Source organism: Sinocyclocheilus rhinocerous, unplaced genomic scaffold (genome assembly GCF_001515625.1).
Source record: "Sinocyclocheilus rhinocerous isolate Xijiao unplaced genomic scaffold, SAMN03320098_v1.1 scaffold1609, whole genome shotgun sequence".
Classification (NCBI taxonomy): domain Eukaryota; kingdom Metazoa; phylum Chordata; class Actinopteri; order Cypriniformes; family Cyprinidae; genus Sinocyclocheilus; species Sinocyclocheilus rhinocerous.
The window spans coordinates 245,851-259,453 of record NW_015633539.1 but is presented as its reverse complement, the minus strand read 5'-3'; the positions used below and the strand labels follow the sequence as shown (position 1 = coordinate 259,453).

At 34.8% G+C, this 13,603-nt stretch overlaps 2 protein-coding genes across 2 annotated transcripts in view; both read left to right on the top strand.

Annotated features, from left to right (window-relative positions):
• The window catches only part of mcama (melanoma cell adhesion molecule a), a 70,762-nt gene extending 60,571 nt beyond the window's left edge, over positions 1-10,191 (top strand). Inside the window, exons 6-16 of the mRNA XM_016557898.1 lie at positions 512-691; positions 1,653-1,780; positions 3,207-3,366; positions 4,683-4,798; positions 4,935-5,076; positions 5,181-5,311; positions 5,412-5,559; positions 7,243-7,281; positions 8,160-8,289; positions 9,931-10,060; positions 10,155-10,191. Of these exons, the coding sequence (XP_016413384.1) occupies positions 512-691; positions 1,653-1,780; positions 3,207-3,366; positions 4,683-4,798; positions 4,935-5,076; positions 5,181-5,311; positions 5,412-5,559; positions 7,243-7,281; positions 8,160-8,289; positions 9,931-10,060; positions 10,155-10,175 (1,325 nt within the window). The 3' untranslated portion in view covers positions 10,176-10,191. The remainder of the gene's footprint in view (positions 1-511; positions 692-1,652; positions 1,781-3,206; positions 3,367-4,682; positions 4,799-4,934; positions 5,077-5,180; positions 5,312-5,411; positions 5,560-7,242; positions 7,282-8,159; positions 8,290-9,930; positions 10,061-10,154) is intronic.
• Positions 10,192-13,065: 2,874 nt separating this feature from the next.
• LOC107744340 (transmembrane protein 136-like) overlaps positions 13,066-13,603 on the top strand; it is a 3,140-nt gene continuing 2,602 nt past the window's right edge. Inside the window, exon 1 of the mRNA XM_016557920.1 lies at positions 13,066-13,301. The gene's annotated coding sequence lies outside the window, so the exon portion shown is untranslated. The remainder of the gene's footprint in view (positions 13,302-13,603) is intronic.

Below are 13,603 nucleotides of genomic sequence, written 5' to 3'. Positions count from 1 at the left end.
GTGGTTTACAGTGAATTTATAACAGCTAAGGGGGTTTTAGGCACTCCGCTTTGCGTCGTGCCTAACAGCGCCCCTTAGCTGTTATAAATTCACTGTAAACCACGGCTTCTTGGGGCTTATTGCTTTATTATAATGATTTTAAAAAATCTCTATTATTCACAATCCAGTTAATGCCCAATGAAGAAAATTCGGTCCTGAGTTGCGAACACGTTTCATGTTGACTTTAGAGCTGTAGCTGGTTATTAGGTCATTAGCTGGTCCAGGCTGTGTTCATTGTTTGGTCAGCTGGACTGGTGGAACCTTTACTGGCCTGGTAGTCCATCTTGGTCAAGCTCTTTTGAGCTGGTAGACCACACTGAACAAGCAACATTGTTCTAAAAACCTGCTACTCCTAAAGATGGTATGACCTGGTTTTTCCAGCAAGGTTTATATGGAGAATTAAGTTCTGTTTCCTCTTAAATATTGCCACTAATGTGAATGTATGTCTGGTTGTGTGCGTGTTTCATGTCAGTGGCGAACGTGGTAACGCTAGTGACGAAGGAATCCAGTGGTCTATATACAGTGCAGAGTGAATTGCATTATAAGGTGACCAAGGAAGACAAAGACGCCCACTTTTCCTGTGAAGTCAGCTATTTTGTCCCAGGAGCTGTCAGGACATCCGAGTCCAAAGGCATCAATATTACAGTTCATTGTAAGTCCATTTATGATTGAGAGTTTTTGATGAAGTGGAATGTGATATATTCAAACTCTTGCATCTGGGACAAGCTAAATAACACTGCTTGGATGCTTGGGTTTTTGTATCTGTTGCAATGTGCTGGATAGCTCCGCCCACTGTGAAATCTCATTGGTCCGAAATTCCACTAAGGTTAAAAGATCACATTAAATCTGACAGATCTAACATGGTTTTGTATTTTACTGTTTTTTATATTTCAGATAGCTTTAGTGTTTCACAGGCCATGCTGGGTAGATACAAATTGTAGTTAGTAACGTAACACATTACACATTTTAGGTAATCTAATCAGACTACTTTTGTTGACTATTTTTAGATTACTTTTGACTCAAGTCACATTGACTTAAATAGGAATCTTTTGTACCACACTGATATAAAAATAGAAAGAGAAAGAAAATATCTTCCATTGTTTGCTATCAACAACAAGAAATACTGTAAATATCACTTTACGTCAGGGTTTCCCAAACTAGGGTTTGTGAAAGAACCTCAGGGGGTTTGCAAGTTGCTTATCAATGTAAAGAGAAATGCGAAAGAGAAAAAAGAATAATTAGGGAAAATCAATAAATTACAAATAATTTATTTGAATAATGTGAATAATATGCAATCATGTAAACAAAAAAAAGTAACTGTAAATGCTGTAAGCATTTTAAAACATATAATGTAATAACAAGTACTTTGTTAATTTTTGGAATCTGATTACATAATCCAGATTACATGTAATCAGTTACTACCCAGCACTGGTCACTGCTAATGGTAAACTCCATTTTGAGTTGTGTTAATTGTGACACAGCTACAAAGGTCTTTGCTTTGTCAGCACTGACTAAATAACTGAGTATGAGAATTATGTTGCCTTGGCGAGATACATTTGAATGAAATAAGATTCATGGCCCTTTGCTCTTTGTTATGTGCATATGTCATATAGACCCCACGACCAGCGTGGAGATATGGAAAGAATCGCCCGAGGGCTTGGTCAAAGAGGGGGACACAGTGGAGATCCGTTGTCAAGGCGATGGGAACCCCCCAGCACCCATCATTTTCAACCAAGAACAAGTGAGAATAGTCAATTTTTTCTCTTTTATTTGGACCCGTTTTTTCTGAATGGGAGGCTGTAAAGCAATGAGAAGAAGTGGACATAGTAGACGTCTGGCCCAGACAATGTGCTTGATATGCACAGAGTGAACAGTACCATAACTGACTTGCAGCTTCAAGTATGTGTTTAATATGCATTTGCTTTAATGACAACATGACAAAATGACTTTACAACAGTGGTTCTCAAATGTTGCAGATGGCAGACCACTTCAGTAAAGCAAAAACTGCAAATCTGAGGAGAAGTACCAACTACCTCAAAACAACTACGTGCAGTTTTAAATATTCTTTAGTCTATGCCAATCTATGCTAAAAAGGGCAGTCTGTAATTGTGCCAAATTGCGATTTTTTATTTTATTTGAAATAACTTAACTGTACCTTTTAGCTAAAGAACTTTATTAATCAGGAGCAGAAAAAAATAGAAATACACACCTAAATTAAATGACTGAACAAAATAAATAAATAAATAAAAGAGTAATGTAGGAAATATGCTTCAAAGACTGGGAGTTATTATATCCGAGTTGTCTGGAACGCAGCATTAGGTTAACATTTCAATAAACGAGAGTGTACTACAATTACGAACCATTCTATAAGGTGACATTTCAGCACTTGACAAAAGGATAGCGACTCCTAAGTATCACTTAAAGTACGGCTACGTGCGATTGTGTTAAGTGCATTTTTGGGAAACGCACGTGAAACAATAACGAACGATCGTAAATTGACTCGTAGAAAACGCTCTTAAGCGCTAAGATCAATCGTTATCGAGAAACGCAGCCCAGACTTTTTTCTATAACAAATTGGACTGAACCCCTACAAACTCTGTAACATAAATGTCAGTGTTCAATTATGTTACATTTCTGAAGTGAGACAACAGTAATTAACGCTAATTAGTCCGGAAATAATATTAAAACAATTATAGAGGTAATTCTTTGTCTTAGCTGATTAATCCATCAAAGAATTCAATTATGATGCTTTTTGATAATTACATTAGATAGTTATAATATATAATAATTTTAATATATAGTTTTAATTGAAGGGTAGTGTTATTTTAGTATTATTTATATAATATGATTTTGTTAAATTTATTGTTTTGCGTTTTATTTCAGAGTTGCCAAGGTAACATTTCTAATTATTTTGGTTTAAGTTTTTAAGTTTTAGTTAACAATAACAACACTGGTAAAGGATATCAAGTGGTCCGCAGACCAGTTAAAAAACACTGCTGTAGAATGACTGCTAGACTTTACTCAGACTTTATTGAAAAAACATAAAGGGATTGTATCATAATTTTTTTTTTTTAATTTCATGTTACTCACTGTATAATATTACTTGTGGTCTATGGATGAATGTATAATAGACATTCACACTCTTCTGTGTGTCCTGCTCATAACAGTCAGATGTGGAGCTGGATTCCTCTCCATACATAAAACCAGGGTTGCTGGTTCTGAAGGAAGTGTCTCGTGCAGATAGCGGTGTGTATGAATGTCACTCTCTGGATGTGGATGCCGTGAACCATGATGAGGTGTTGGACACCCTACAGCTCACTGTGCACTGTGAGTTCAACTTCCAGTTTCTCAAGTTTTCACACACAGTAACACCAGCATAATCTAATCATCTATCAGTATTGTTGCCAAATTTGTTGACACTTAATAATGTTGAATAATTAACATTTTCTCTACCATTCAAGATAAGATTTTTATATTAAAGGGGTCAAATGATGCTGCTAAAAAGAACATTATTTTGTGTGTTTGGTGTAATGAAATGTGTTTATGCGGTTTAAGGTTCAAAAAACACATTATTTTCCACATACTGTAAATTATTGTTGCTCCTCTATGCCCCGCCTTTCTGAAATGCGTTTTGATAATGAAGATTTCTTTTGGTTTGAGACTTTAGTCTTTGCAACTTTAGGGATCTATTCACGAACAGCTTGTAACACTCCAAAGAGAAAGGAAAACTTGAAATCGCATCATATGACCCCTTTAATACTTTTTTTTTAGCAAGGATGCATTGAAATGATCAAAAATGACACTAATAACATTTATAGTGTTACAAAAGATTTCTATTTCAATTGTATGCTGCTCTTTTGAACTGTCTATTCATCCATAAAAATATTGAAACAAAAAATTTATTACGGATTCCACAAAAATAATGGGCAGCACAACTTTGATTATTGATAATAACAAGAAATGTTTCTTGAGCAGCAAATCAGTATATTAGAATGATTTCTGAAGGATCATGTGACATTCAAGACTGGAGTAATGATGCTGAAATTTGAAGAATAAATGACATTTTAAAATATATTAAAATATAAAACAGATATCTTAAATTGTAATAATATTTCACAGTATCACTTATAAATGCAGCCTTAGTGAGCATTATAGCATTCTTTCAAAAACATTTTAAAAAAATCTTACCGACTCCAAAATTTTATTTATTAATTTTACAGATGCTTTTGTCCAAAGTGATTTAAATGAGAAACTAAATGACAAAAATAATTTAACATAAAGGAGCCAACATTATTAGCAGTATGAGTTACACCCTTTATTGAAAAATAAAACTTCCCTAGGTTCACGTTCACTAGGCCTCAATTCTTCCACATTTTCTATTTATGTTGCAAAATACATGCATTTGTTTTAATTATATTATTTCATTAAGCATTTTAATTAAAAATGGATTCAAAAAATGATATTTTTAAGTTAAAAGTGATATTTTGCTGGAGCAATATGAAAGCAATACTTTACCCCAAATTAACAATTCTGTCATCATTTATTCACCCTCATTAAATGAAGCTGATATAATTCAAGTAACGCTCACAACAAGGCTTTTACTCTGAGTCACTGACCGTTCACGTATATGTGTGTGTGCTCAGATCTGGACCCAGCTGTGGTGGTGCCCAAAGACTCTGAGGTCATGCTGAAAGGAGAGAGTCTGACAGCCACCTGCAATGCCCTGTCGTCTTTAGAGACGTCTACTGTGTGGTTTAAGGTAACGCTACAGTGTGATTCACTTATCTTTCAGCACTCTAGACACGTTCATTTGGTCTCCCACATTCCGTTTAGAGCCTCTTTTCACTCTGTCCGTTCGTCACTAAATTTGTTTGCACACGTTTGTTTGTGTGTAGGATGGGATTGAGGTTGGAAGGGGACACATAATGCAGCTGCAGGACGCCACGTTTGACACATCTGGACAGTATGACTGTGAGGTGACTGTACCGTCTCTTCCAGGCCTGCTGACCAGCGGTTCTGTCCATATTATCGTACAGGGTGGGGAAGAGCTCATCAAGTGATTTAAACTGCTGAAACTCACCAAAAGAGCTTTATATTTAGTTTTAGTATTTCTAAAATAGTTGCTGGATCTGTTCCTCCAGGCGCCCCTCAGATGAAGGATGCAGAGAGGGAGATTGAGCTGACGGAGAAAGTCGGGGGTTGGGTGAATTTGAGCTGTGAGGTGAGAGGCTACCCTAGACCCGCCATCACCTGGAGCATCACCGGCAGTCAGGTAACACAGATTTCCTCTCAGCGCACTGCTCGTGTTACACTGAGCTGTGGATTGACGCTTTTGTCTTGTTTATGTGTGTGTGTGTGTGTGTGTGTTGTAGTCTCAGAGCTGGCGTGAGGTGGTTAAAAGAGAGACGGAGGATCAAGTCCACAGCGTTGTGATGCTTAAAGTTACCACTGACACGGTTGCTGTCTGCAATTCAACAAATGACTTTGGAATAGAGACCAAGACTTACAGCATCAGGAGCAGTAAGTGTTAATGTTCCTTATTTACACTGAAAATCAGGGCACATCCAGTTGATTATTAAACATTTTAGAATAATAATAATTATTAATAATGAATAATCACTGTTATTAATCATGACAATTATGATTTCATATATAATATATTTGAATATTAATGTTAAATATGACACTTAAATATAATGACTAAATGTATTATAATAATAAACATTTATTTAGCAACATTTCTTTTAATATAAATGTAATATCTATACTTAGATTATTGTTACTTTTTTTTTACATGTTTTATATAATTTTATCTATGTATAAAATTATGTTTTATTAATTTATAAAATGTATAAGTACACTATTGTGCAAGTTTTGAGTTGGTCAATTTTTTTTATGTTATTGAAAGACGTCACTTATGTTCACCAAGGCTGCATTTAAATGATCGTAAAAACAGTAATATTGTGAAATATTTTTTACATTTTAAAAGAACTGTTTTCTATTTGAATATATTTTAAAATGTAATTTATTCCTGTGAAGCAAAGCTGAATTTTCAGCATCATTTCACCACATCCTTCAGTTTCACATGATGCTTCATTCTGATATGCTAATTTGGTGCTCAAGAAACATTTCTTATTATTATCAATGTTAAAGGGGTCATATGACGTTGCTAAAAAGAACATTATTTTGTTGACGAAGCGGATATCGTCCTCTTTTGGAAGACCAAACAAAGTAGTTTCGCTTTCATAACGACATGGCGGTGGCGGCAACAACAATACTACAGTGAAAAAAAAAGTTACGCTTTCTTTCTTTGCGTGAACATTTGGGCGGCGTTATGCAAATCTTCCCACATAGTGAGGTAGACATGTGGGGGCGTGTTAGAACGAGCCGTTTTAGGTGGATTATTGTTTCTCCTCTATGCCCCGCCTTTCTGAAACGCGTCGATTTTTACAAAGCTCATCGTTCTGAAAAGCGAGGTGTGCTCTGATTGGCCAGCTATCCAGTGCATTGTGATTGGCTGAATACCTCAAGTGTGTGACGGAAATGTTACGCCCCCTACCATACTGTGATTCTGTGTCCTAGTGCAATGAGACAACACCAATAAAACCCATTATAAACGAGGCATTTGTTGCATCCAGTGGGGACATAATTACGGATTATAATGACTTATACAGTCTTTTTAGGCGTTGCGTTGCGTATCGCGCTGCGTAAACATAAAACCATGTCTGCATTTGCTTTGCGTGAACGTTTGGGCGGCGTTATGCAAATCTTCTCACATCGTGACGTAGACATGTGGGGTGTGTTAGAACGAGCCGTTTTAGGTAGGCGTGGTTGACTCTTAACTTTTATAAAGAATATCTCTTTGGATTTGAGACTTTAGTCTTTGCAACTTTACAGATCTTCTTTATGCACCAAGAGCTTGTAACACTCCAAAGAGAAAGGAAAAATTGAAATCGCATCATATGACCCCTTTAAAACCAGTTGAGCTGTTTAATATTTTAACATACTTTTGTAATGTTATAAATGTCTTTACTTTTCAAAAACATCTCATCATCAGATTTATAATGCATTTTAACCAAGTCATTTTTTTTTTCAACTTTAGATGAGGCACGGTGTCAGAGTGAATAGGATATGTTTGATTTCTTTGATAATATTGGTTGTTTGGAATAAAAAATGTTAATGTTGTCTGTTCTTTTCTCCCAGTTCCATTCTCCCAAACTCCAACGGCTAGAAAAACCTCAGGTAACTTTTTTTCCCCCCCTCTTCTGTCAGTCTAGGTCTGTTAGAAAGGATCGTATGCTTTAAATCAACACCCAGTCCATTTCATCCCTGCAAAATCCAACCCTAACAAACAATGAAAGATCATCTAATGTACTTGAATAATTCATAGATTTTATATGGCAAAGCCTCCGCAGCAGCTCTTCATGTCGGCCTCTGGGCATATTTAAAATTCTGTGTGAAGAGAATTCATAGAGAAAAAAAAAAAAGCAAGCAAAAATTGAAGCAGACATTACTTCAGATAGCAGGGGCAGATCCAGTGCTGAATGTTTTCCAAGATGAATGTATAATTAGTTCAATGTGAATATTTTAACAAATGTTTTGAAGTGCTGGGCTGCAACTGAGACTGTTAAACTATTATGGTGAAGATTGTGGTGGCGGCCTGCTGTTTTACTGAGTAGATTTAACCCATAAAATTCATTCCCAGACAATTGCTTCTTGTCTCTCTGTTTATTTATAACATTTGATGACGCTTCCTCTGAATGGCACTCCTTAATTTTCTTTATTTGACTCTGAGGAATTTGAGTCTCTTATTCCATTTGACTAATTATATGTTTCATACCAAACTCGTCTCATTTATAAGGACACGTGTCCTTGTCATGTGGCACATGTTTTGAATACAAATGATGCAGCCATTGTTAACAAAGTGCAGTGTAATGTGTCCTTTAGTGCTCTTTTCGTGATCTAGTAGGGTATTTCGCGTTTGTAATTTGCCTGAAAGCCCATTTATTGCATTTCAGCATGAATTTATTGTGTCTTGTTGAAATGGCACTAGTTCGTTGGTTATTATTATATATCAGTCAGTCATACTAATGTTGGCATCTGTTGTTCTCTCTCTCCAGCTGATAATAGTGGAGTGATTATTGTGGTGATCATTGTCAGCATCCTGTTGCTGGCCATCCTGGGCAGTGTCTTCTACTTCCTGTATAAAAAGGGCAAGTTACCCTGTGGACGCTCAGGCAAGCAAGAAATGTATGTAATACTTTTCCCCTTCTATCCAGTTTTTTAGTAAACATTAGTACAGGGGTTGTGAGGAAGTGCTAGGGGATCTGTGGGAAAGTTGAAAGAAAAACTGTATTAAAAAATGTAAAAATAAGTAAACAACAAAAAAATAACATTAAATAAATAAATCAATCATTTGAATAAAATACATTTTAAAAAGTATTAAAATAAATAATAAATATGTTTTGTACGGTACTATAGTATATATGTACCATGGTATTATCATGTGTTTTGCAATGGTATCCTTTAGTACAACATGCTACACGACATATTAAGTACCATGGTATACTACCAGTCAAAAGTTTGGGCATCTCTATTATTGTGTCATGAAAATATTGAATAATATGAAAACTTCAATTAAAATTTTAATGTAGCATGTTACAGTCAAGTTCAGTTTATAGTAGGTGTCATGAACTAAAAGATTTTTTTTCCAGAATTTATTAATCTAGGTTCAATGTTATTTAATAAATATACTTTGTTCATTGTTAATTCATGTTCATTCGTACTACTATAATGTTATTTTTTATAACTTAAAATAATAAATATGTATTGGTATAAACTACCATTCAAAAGTTTGGGGTCAGCAAGTTTAAAAAAAAAATTTTTTTTTATTCTAATATGTAAATAATAATAAAATGTAGAATAATTGTGCTTATTTTCATATATTTTAAAACAATTTATTATTAATCTAGGTTCAATGTTATTTAATAAATATACTTTGTTCATTGTTAATTCATGTTCATTCGTACTATTATAATGTTATTTTTTATAACTTAAAATAATAAATATGTATTGGTATAAACTACCATTCAAAAGTTTGGGGTCAGCAAGTTTAAAAAAAAAAAAATGTTTATTCTAATATGTAAATAATAATACAATTTAGAATAATTGTGCTTATTTTCATATATTTTAAAACAATTTATTCTTGTGATCCAAAACAGCCATTACTCCCGTCTTAATCCAGTCACATGATCCTTCAGAAATCAGTCTAATAAGCTGATTTGCTGCTCAAGAAAGATTTCCTGTTATTATTAATGTTGAAAACATTACACATATTTTCAAGATTTTAGTAATAAATAATAATAATAATAGAAATAGAAATCTAATTGAAATAATAGAAGTCTTTTGTAACATTAGAATTGTCTTTACTGTCACATTTGATCAATTTAATACTTTGTTGCTGAATAAAAGTATACATTGGAAAAAAAAACGAATTTTACTGACCTCAAACTTTTGAATGATAGTGTACATAAAAATGAACATTAACCAAGATCATTAAATGCTGTTAAAGTTTCATGTGTTTCATGTTCATGTTACAAATGTTTATAAACAGACCCTATTAAAATAATACAATTCTAGAAAAGAAATTCATATGGGTCATATTTATTTGTCTGCAAAAATAAGCATTTGAAGATCAAACGGTTTTTACAATCATGAGAAGCAAATTTTGTCAGTTGTGTCCAAACTTTTGATTCACTTCTTGTAGGGATTTTGACAAAACTTTCTAACAGCAAATTGCATATGCAATATATAATTCAGTTCAGAAGTACAGAAAAACATCTATGCAGCCAAATGTTGCAGTGTGGTGTATCGGTGTGTTAATCTCTACAGCATGAATGCCTACAGCACCAAGGAGAAGACTAACAAAGAGGACATCGTCGTAGAGATGAAGGCAAAAAAGACGGAGGAGTCCGTGCTATTGAAGGGCGTCAATGGGGAAAAGAAACCTCCCAATGACCAGGTAACCATATGTGCTTGACTCTTGTTACCATGATAAGATGACCCGAGGAACATCTCTTTAACTTTATTATGTGGCGCTTTTTCCTGGAATAAAGAGCAGTGCCCTTGGCTCATAAGTGAAGACTTGTGGGCATTTAGTTTAGGATGCTAAACCGGATGGAATAAAGACATTGAGAGGATTGACAGTTACACTGTAGCTTACAGTGATACAAACCAACACCACAAAACATCCCACAGTTCATCAAATTCAGTGCTTATATTTAATAACGTTTGGTCTGCTGAACAAAAAAGTAAATAAATAAAAGTGTCACTTCCTTGGTGATGAAATTAAGGAACAGGTTTTTGATAAGGGTTTTTACCAGTGATTAAATTGTCATCGTTAACTATAAAATTTGTTGTAATTCTGTTCCTGTTTTTAGTGACTTTCTTAAAACTTGATATTTTATTCTTTTTCTCTTCTGTTTTATTTTGTTTTTCATTTTTTGTTACTTGTTACTATGTTGTTTTGACCATTAACATATATACATACATAAATAAATAAATGGTCGTTACAAAAGACTACTGACACACACACACACACACACACACACACACAAATTATTCATTACAATTTTGAAGTCAAAATACTGAGAACATGGCAAAATGGCAATGAATATGACTTTAAAATTTGAGTTTAATATTTTACCATGATTAATATTTTCTGTGGGTTGATTTAAATATATTTCATGATTTTTTCCCCCCAGACATTTCTGATTACTGTTATAAACAACAGTGACTCAAGTTTATCATGTTATTATAACAATTAGCCTATGAGTATGGTGTATTTCTTTATATTCAAGAATTAAACTCAAAACAACAGTAATTAAAGCAGCATAGACTTAAACTTAGAGAAGTAGCTCCGGTTGAAATGTTCTTCCGCGGGATGCGTGCAGTTCTGTTTATTAACCGCTAGAGCGCCAAAAGTTACATAGTGCTGCTTTAAGAACAGTATATTCATTGAGACCAACTTATAGTTTTGCATTTTAGAAGTCAGTGCAAAATACTTGAGAACAGCAACAAATATGATTTATGTCTTTCAAATTTTGAAGTTTCATATTTTAATATTTGCGTAAATTTGTTATATGTGCATGAGGAGGACAGCAGAGCACAATCTTTCTACATACTGTATGTTTACAATTCTCTCTTAACACTGAATGTACTCTAATTAATGTTCATTTATGAGGGCAGAGCAAATGTCTGCTAACATGACCTCAAGTATTACTTTGTTTATTAATCATTGTAAATCATTGGATCTTCTTGGATGAACTTGAAAAGTGACAGCATCCGGATGTTTTTATTTCCATTATGCAAGCAAAATGTATAAAAGTTTGAGAATGACAGGTTATTCGCTCCAGGTCTCTGTTGGGAGGTAATAATCTTGCTCTGTCTCAGATTAAAGCTAAACTGGACGTGGGTTAATGCCGGGGCTCAGATACCTGGCCGTCCCCTATCCTCAGGACACTCTTCAAGGGCAGAGGGAGAATGTTGGGAACGTGTGCTCTGATTGTGGTCTTTAAGTCTGTCAAGGAGGTACCAAAAAAAAAAAACACTTTTGCTTAAAATAGGCTATTGTTTATTTTAGGCTCTGAAAAATAAACGTTTTTTAATTTTTTATTTTTTACCTTGAAATGTCAGCTTCAAAATCATTCAGATGGTACACTGACTTCTAATAAGTTCTCCAAACTCGGTCCTGGAGGGCTGGTGTCCTGCAGAGTTTAGCTCTAACTTGCCTCAACACACCTGCCTGGAAGTTTCTAGTAACAGCTTGATTAGCTGGTTCAGGTGTGTTTGATTAGCGTTGGAGCTAAACTCTGCAGGACTGAGTTTGGAAACCTCTGCTCTACACCTACCAATACTATAGGGGGCTAATAATCTGAGGGGGGGGTCAGGATTCGGCTCAACACCTGGACGTACAATATTCGTCATTTTGTCATTGTCATGTGACCTTTCAACATCAGTTGCATCACGGCACACTGTGGCTGCAGCCGAAATCGCATGTTATACTCTCTTGAGGTACTTTTTTGAAGAAGTAATTACTTCGTGACTGCAAAAGTAGGTTCTATAAACCTATAGTATGAATGTAATCTGGACGTACTATACAGTATGTTGTCATTGTCACATGACCTATCAGCATCAGTTGCGTCACTTCACTGCCATTTGGTGTGCTCTGCTTTGACGCGTGCTGTGCAGACCTATCGATGTATGACATCAAAGTAACGCGAGAGCTATGGAGAACAGATGGCTGCATGCAAAATTCCCTGCTATATAGTAAGCGAAAAACAGTATGTGACAAAAGAAGTATGTCCGAATGGGTACAGCTATCCACCGTAATTACGACAGTGATATACTCTATTTACGACAGTAAATACCACTCATTTTACTGTAGGGGGCTCCAAGGTAACAAAAATAAACAGAACTACATGCAGTTGCTTTAAAATCCATGGAACCTTTCCATCACACAAAAGGTTCTATATAGCGGAAAAGGTTTTTTGGATTATCAAAATGTTCTTTACACTAAGAAAAACATGGTTCTTTTAAAAACGGATCACTTAAAGGTTCTTTAGAGAACCATAAAATGGCTTGGCTGCAAAAACTCCTTTTTGAATCCTCTATTTTTCTAAAACTTTATGTATGTCATCACTTTTTTCAAATTCCACAAACTGTTTTTTTCCCTACTAGCAGTAATGTATCCCTGTCTCATTGGCATGTACTGTGACTATCACACTAATCCTGTGTCTTATAAGTAACGACCTTCAGGCACCTGACACTAAGAGGTTGCACTATACTTCCCTTTTTGGCACAATTCCCAATTCCCTCCTTACTACAGTACAGCTTGAATGAAATTAAAGTGAGGGCACAAATCACCCCACTGTTAGGTCATAGGATGGGCAGATGAATGTAGTGTGGAATTTATCTGGGGGTATATTGGGAGTGAAGAGTCTAATCTCATAAGAGGCTAAAGCCGCTTGAGGCTGCATAGAGAAAAGGAAGTGAGCGATCAGAAGCATTGTTGCTTTACGCCGTGATTGTGTCTGTCGTGTCACACCACTTTCAGGAATTTTCTGTCGGAGATGTCACATGCATATGGATGTCCTGACATGACGCTGCAATGCACTGAGAATGCACTGGGTTGTGGAGAAGCCTGGAGCTACCTCATGGATTTACCGGGATGTTTAGGTCCATACACATGAGTTGTATCTGAGGTTTGTAAATGAGTTTTTTTGCTAAATGCATTAAGTCACTCAACTGAGATGATATTTAGCATTGTTTTCCATTCTTTTTATAACTTATCTCAGTCAAATTCAAAACTAGAGAAACATTTAGACTAGATACTATTATAGTTCTTATTAATATTTGTAATTAGTATCTATATATATATCATTTTAATGAAAATGAGGAATGGTGATTTGGCAACCAGTTGAATAATAATAATATTATATATATATATATATATATTATTTTATTTTTATTTTTTTTTAAGTAAGTTTTTCCAAGGCTGAATTTA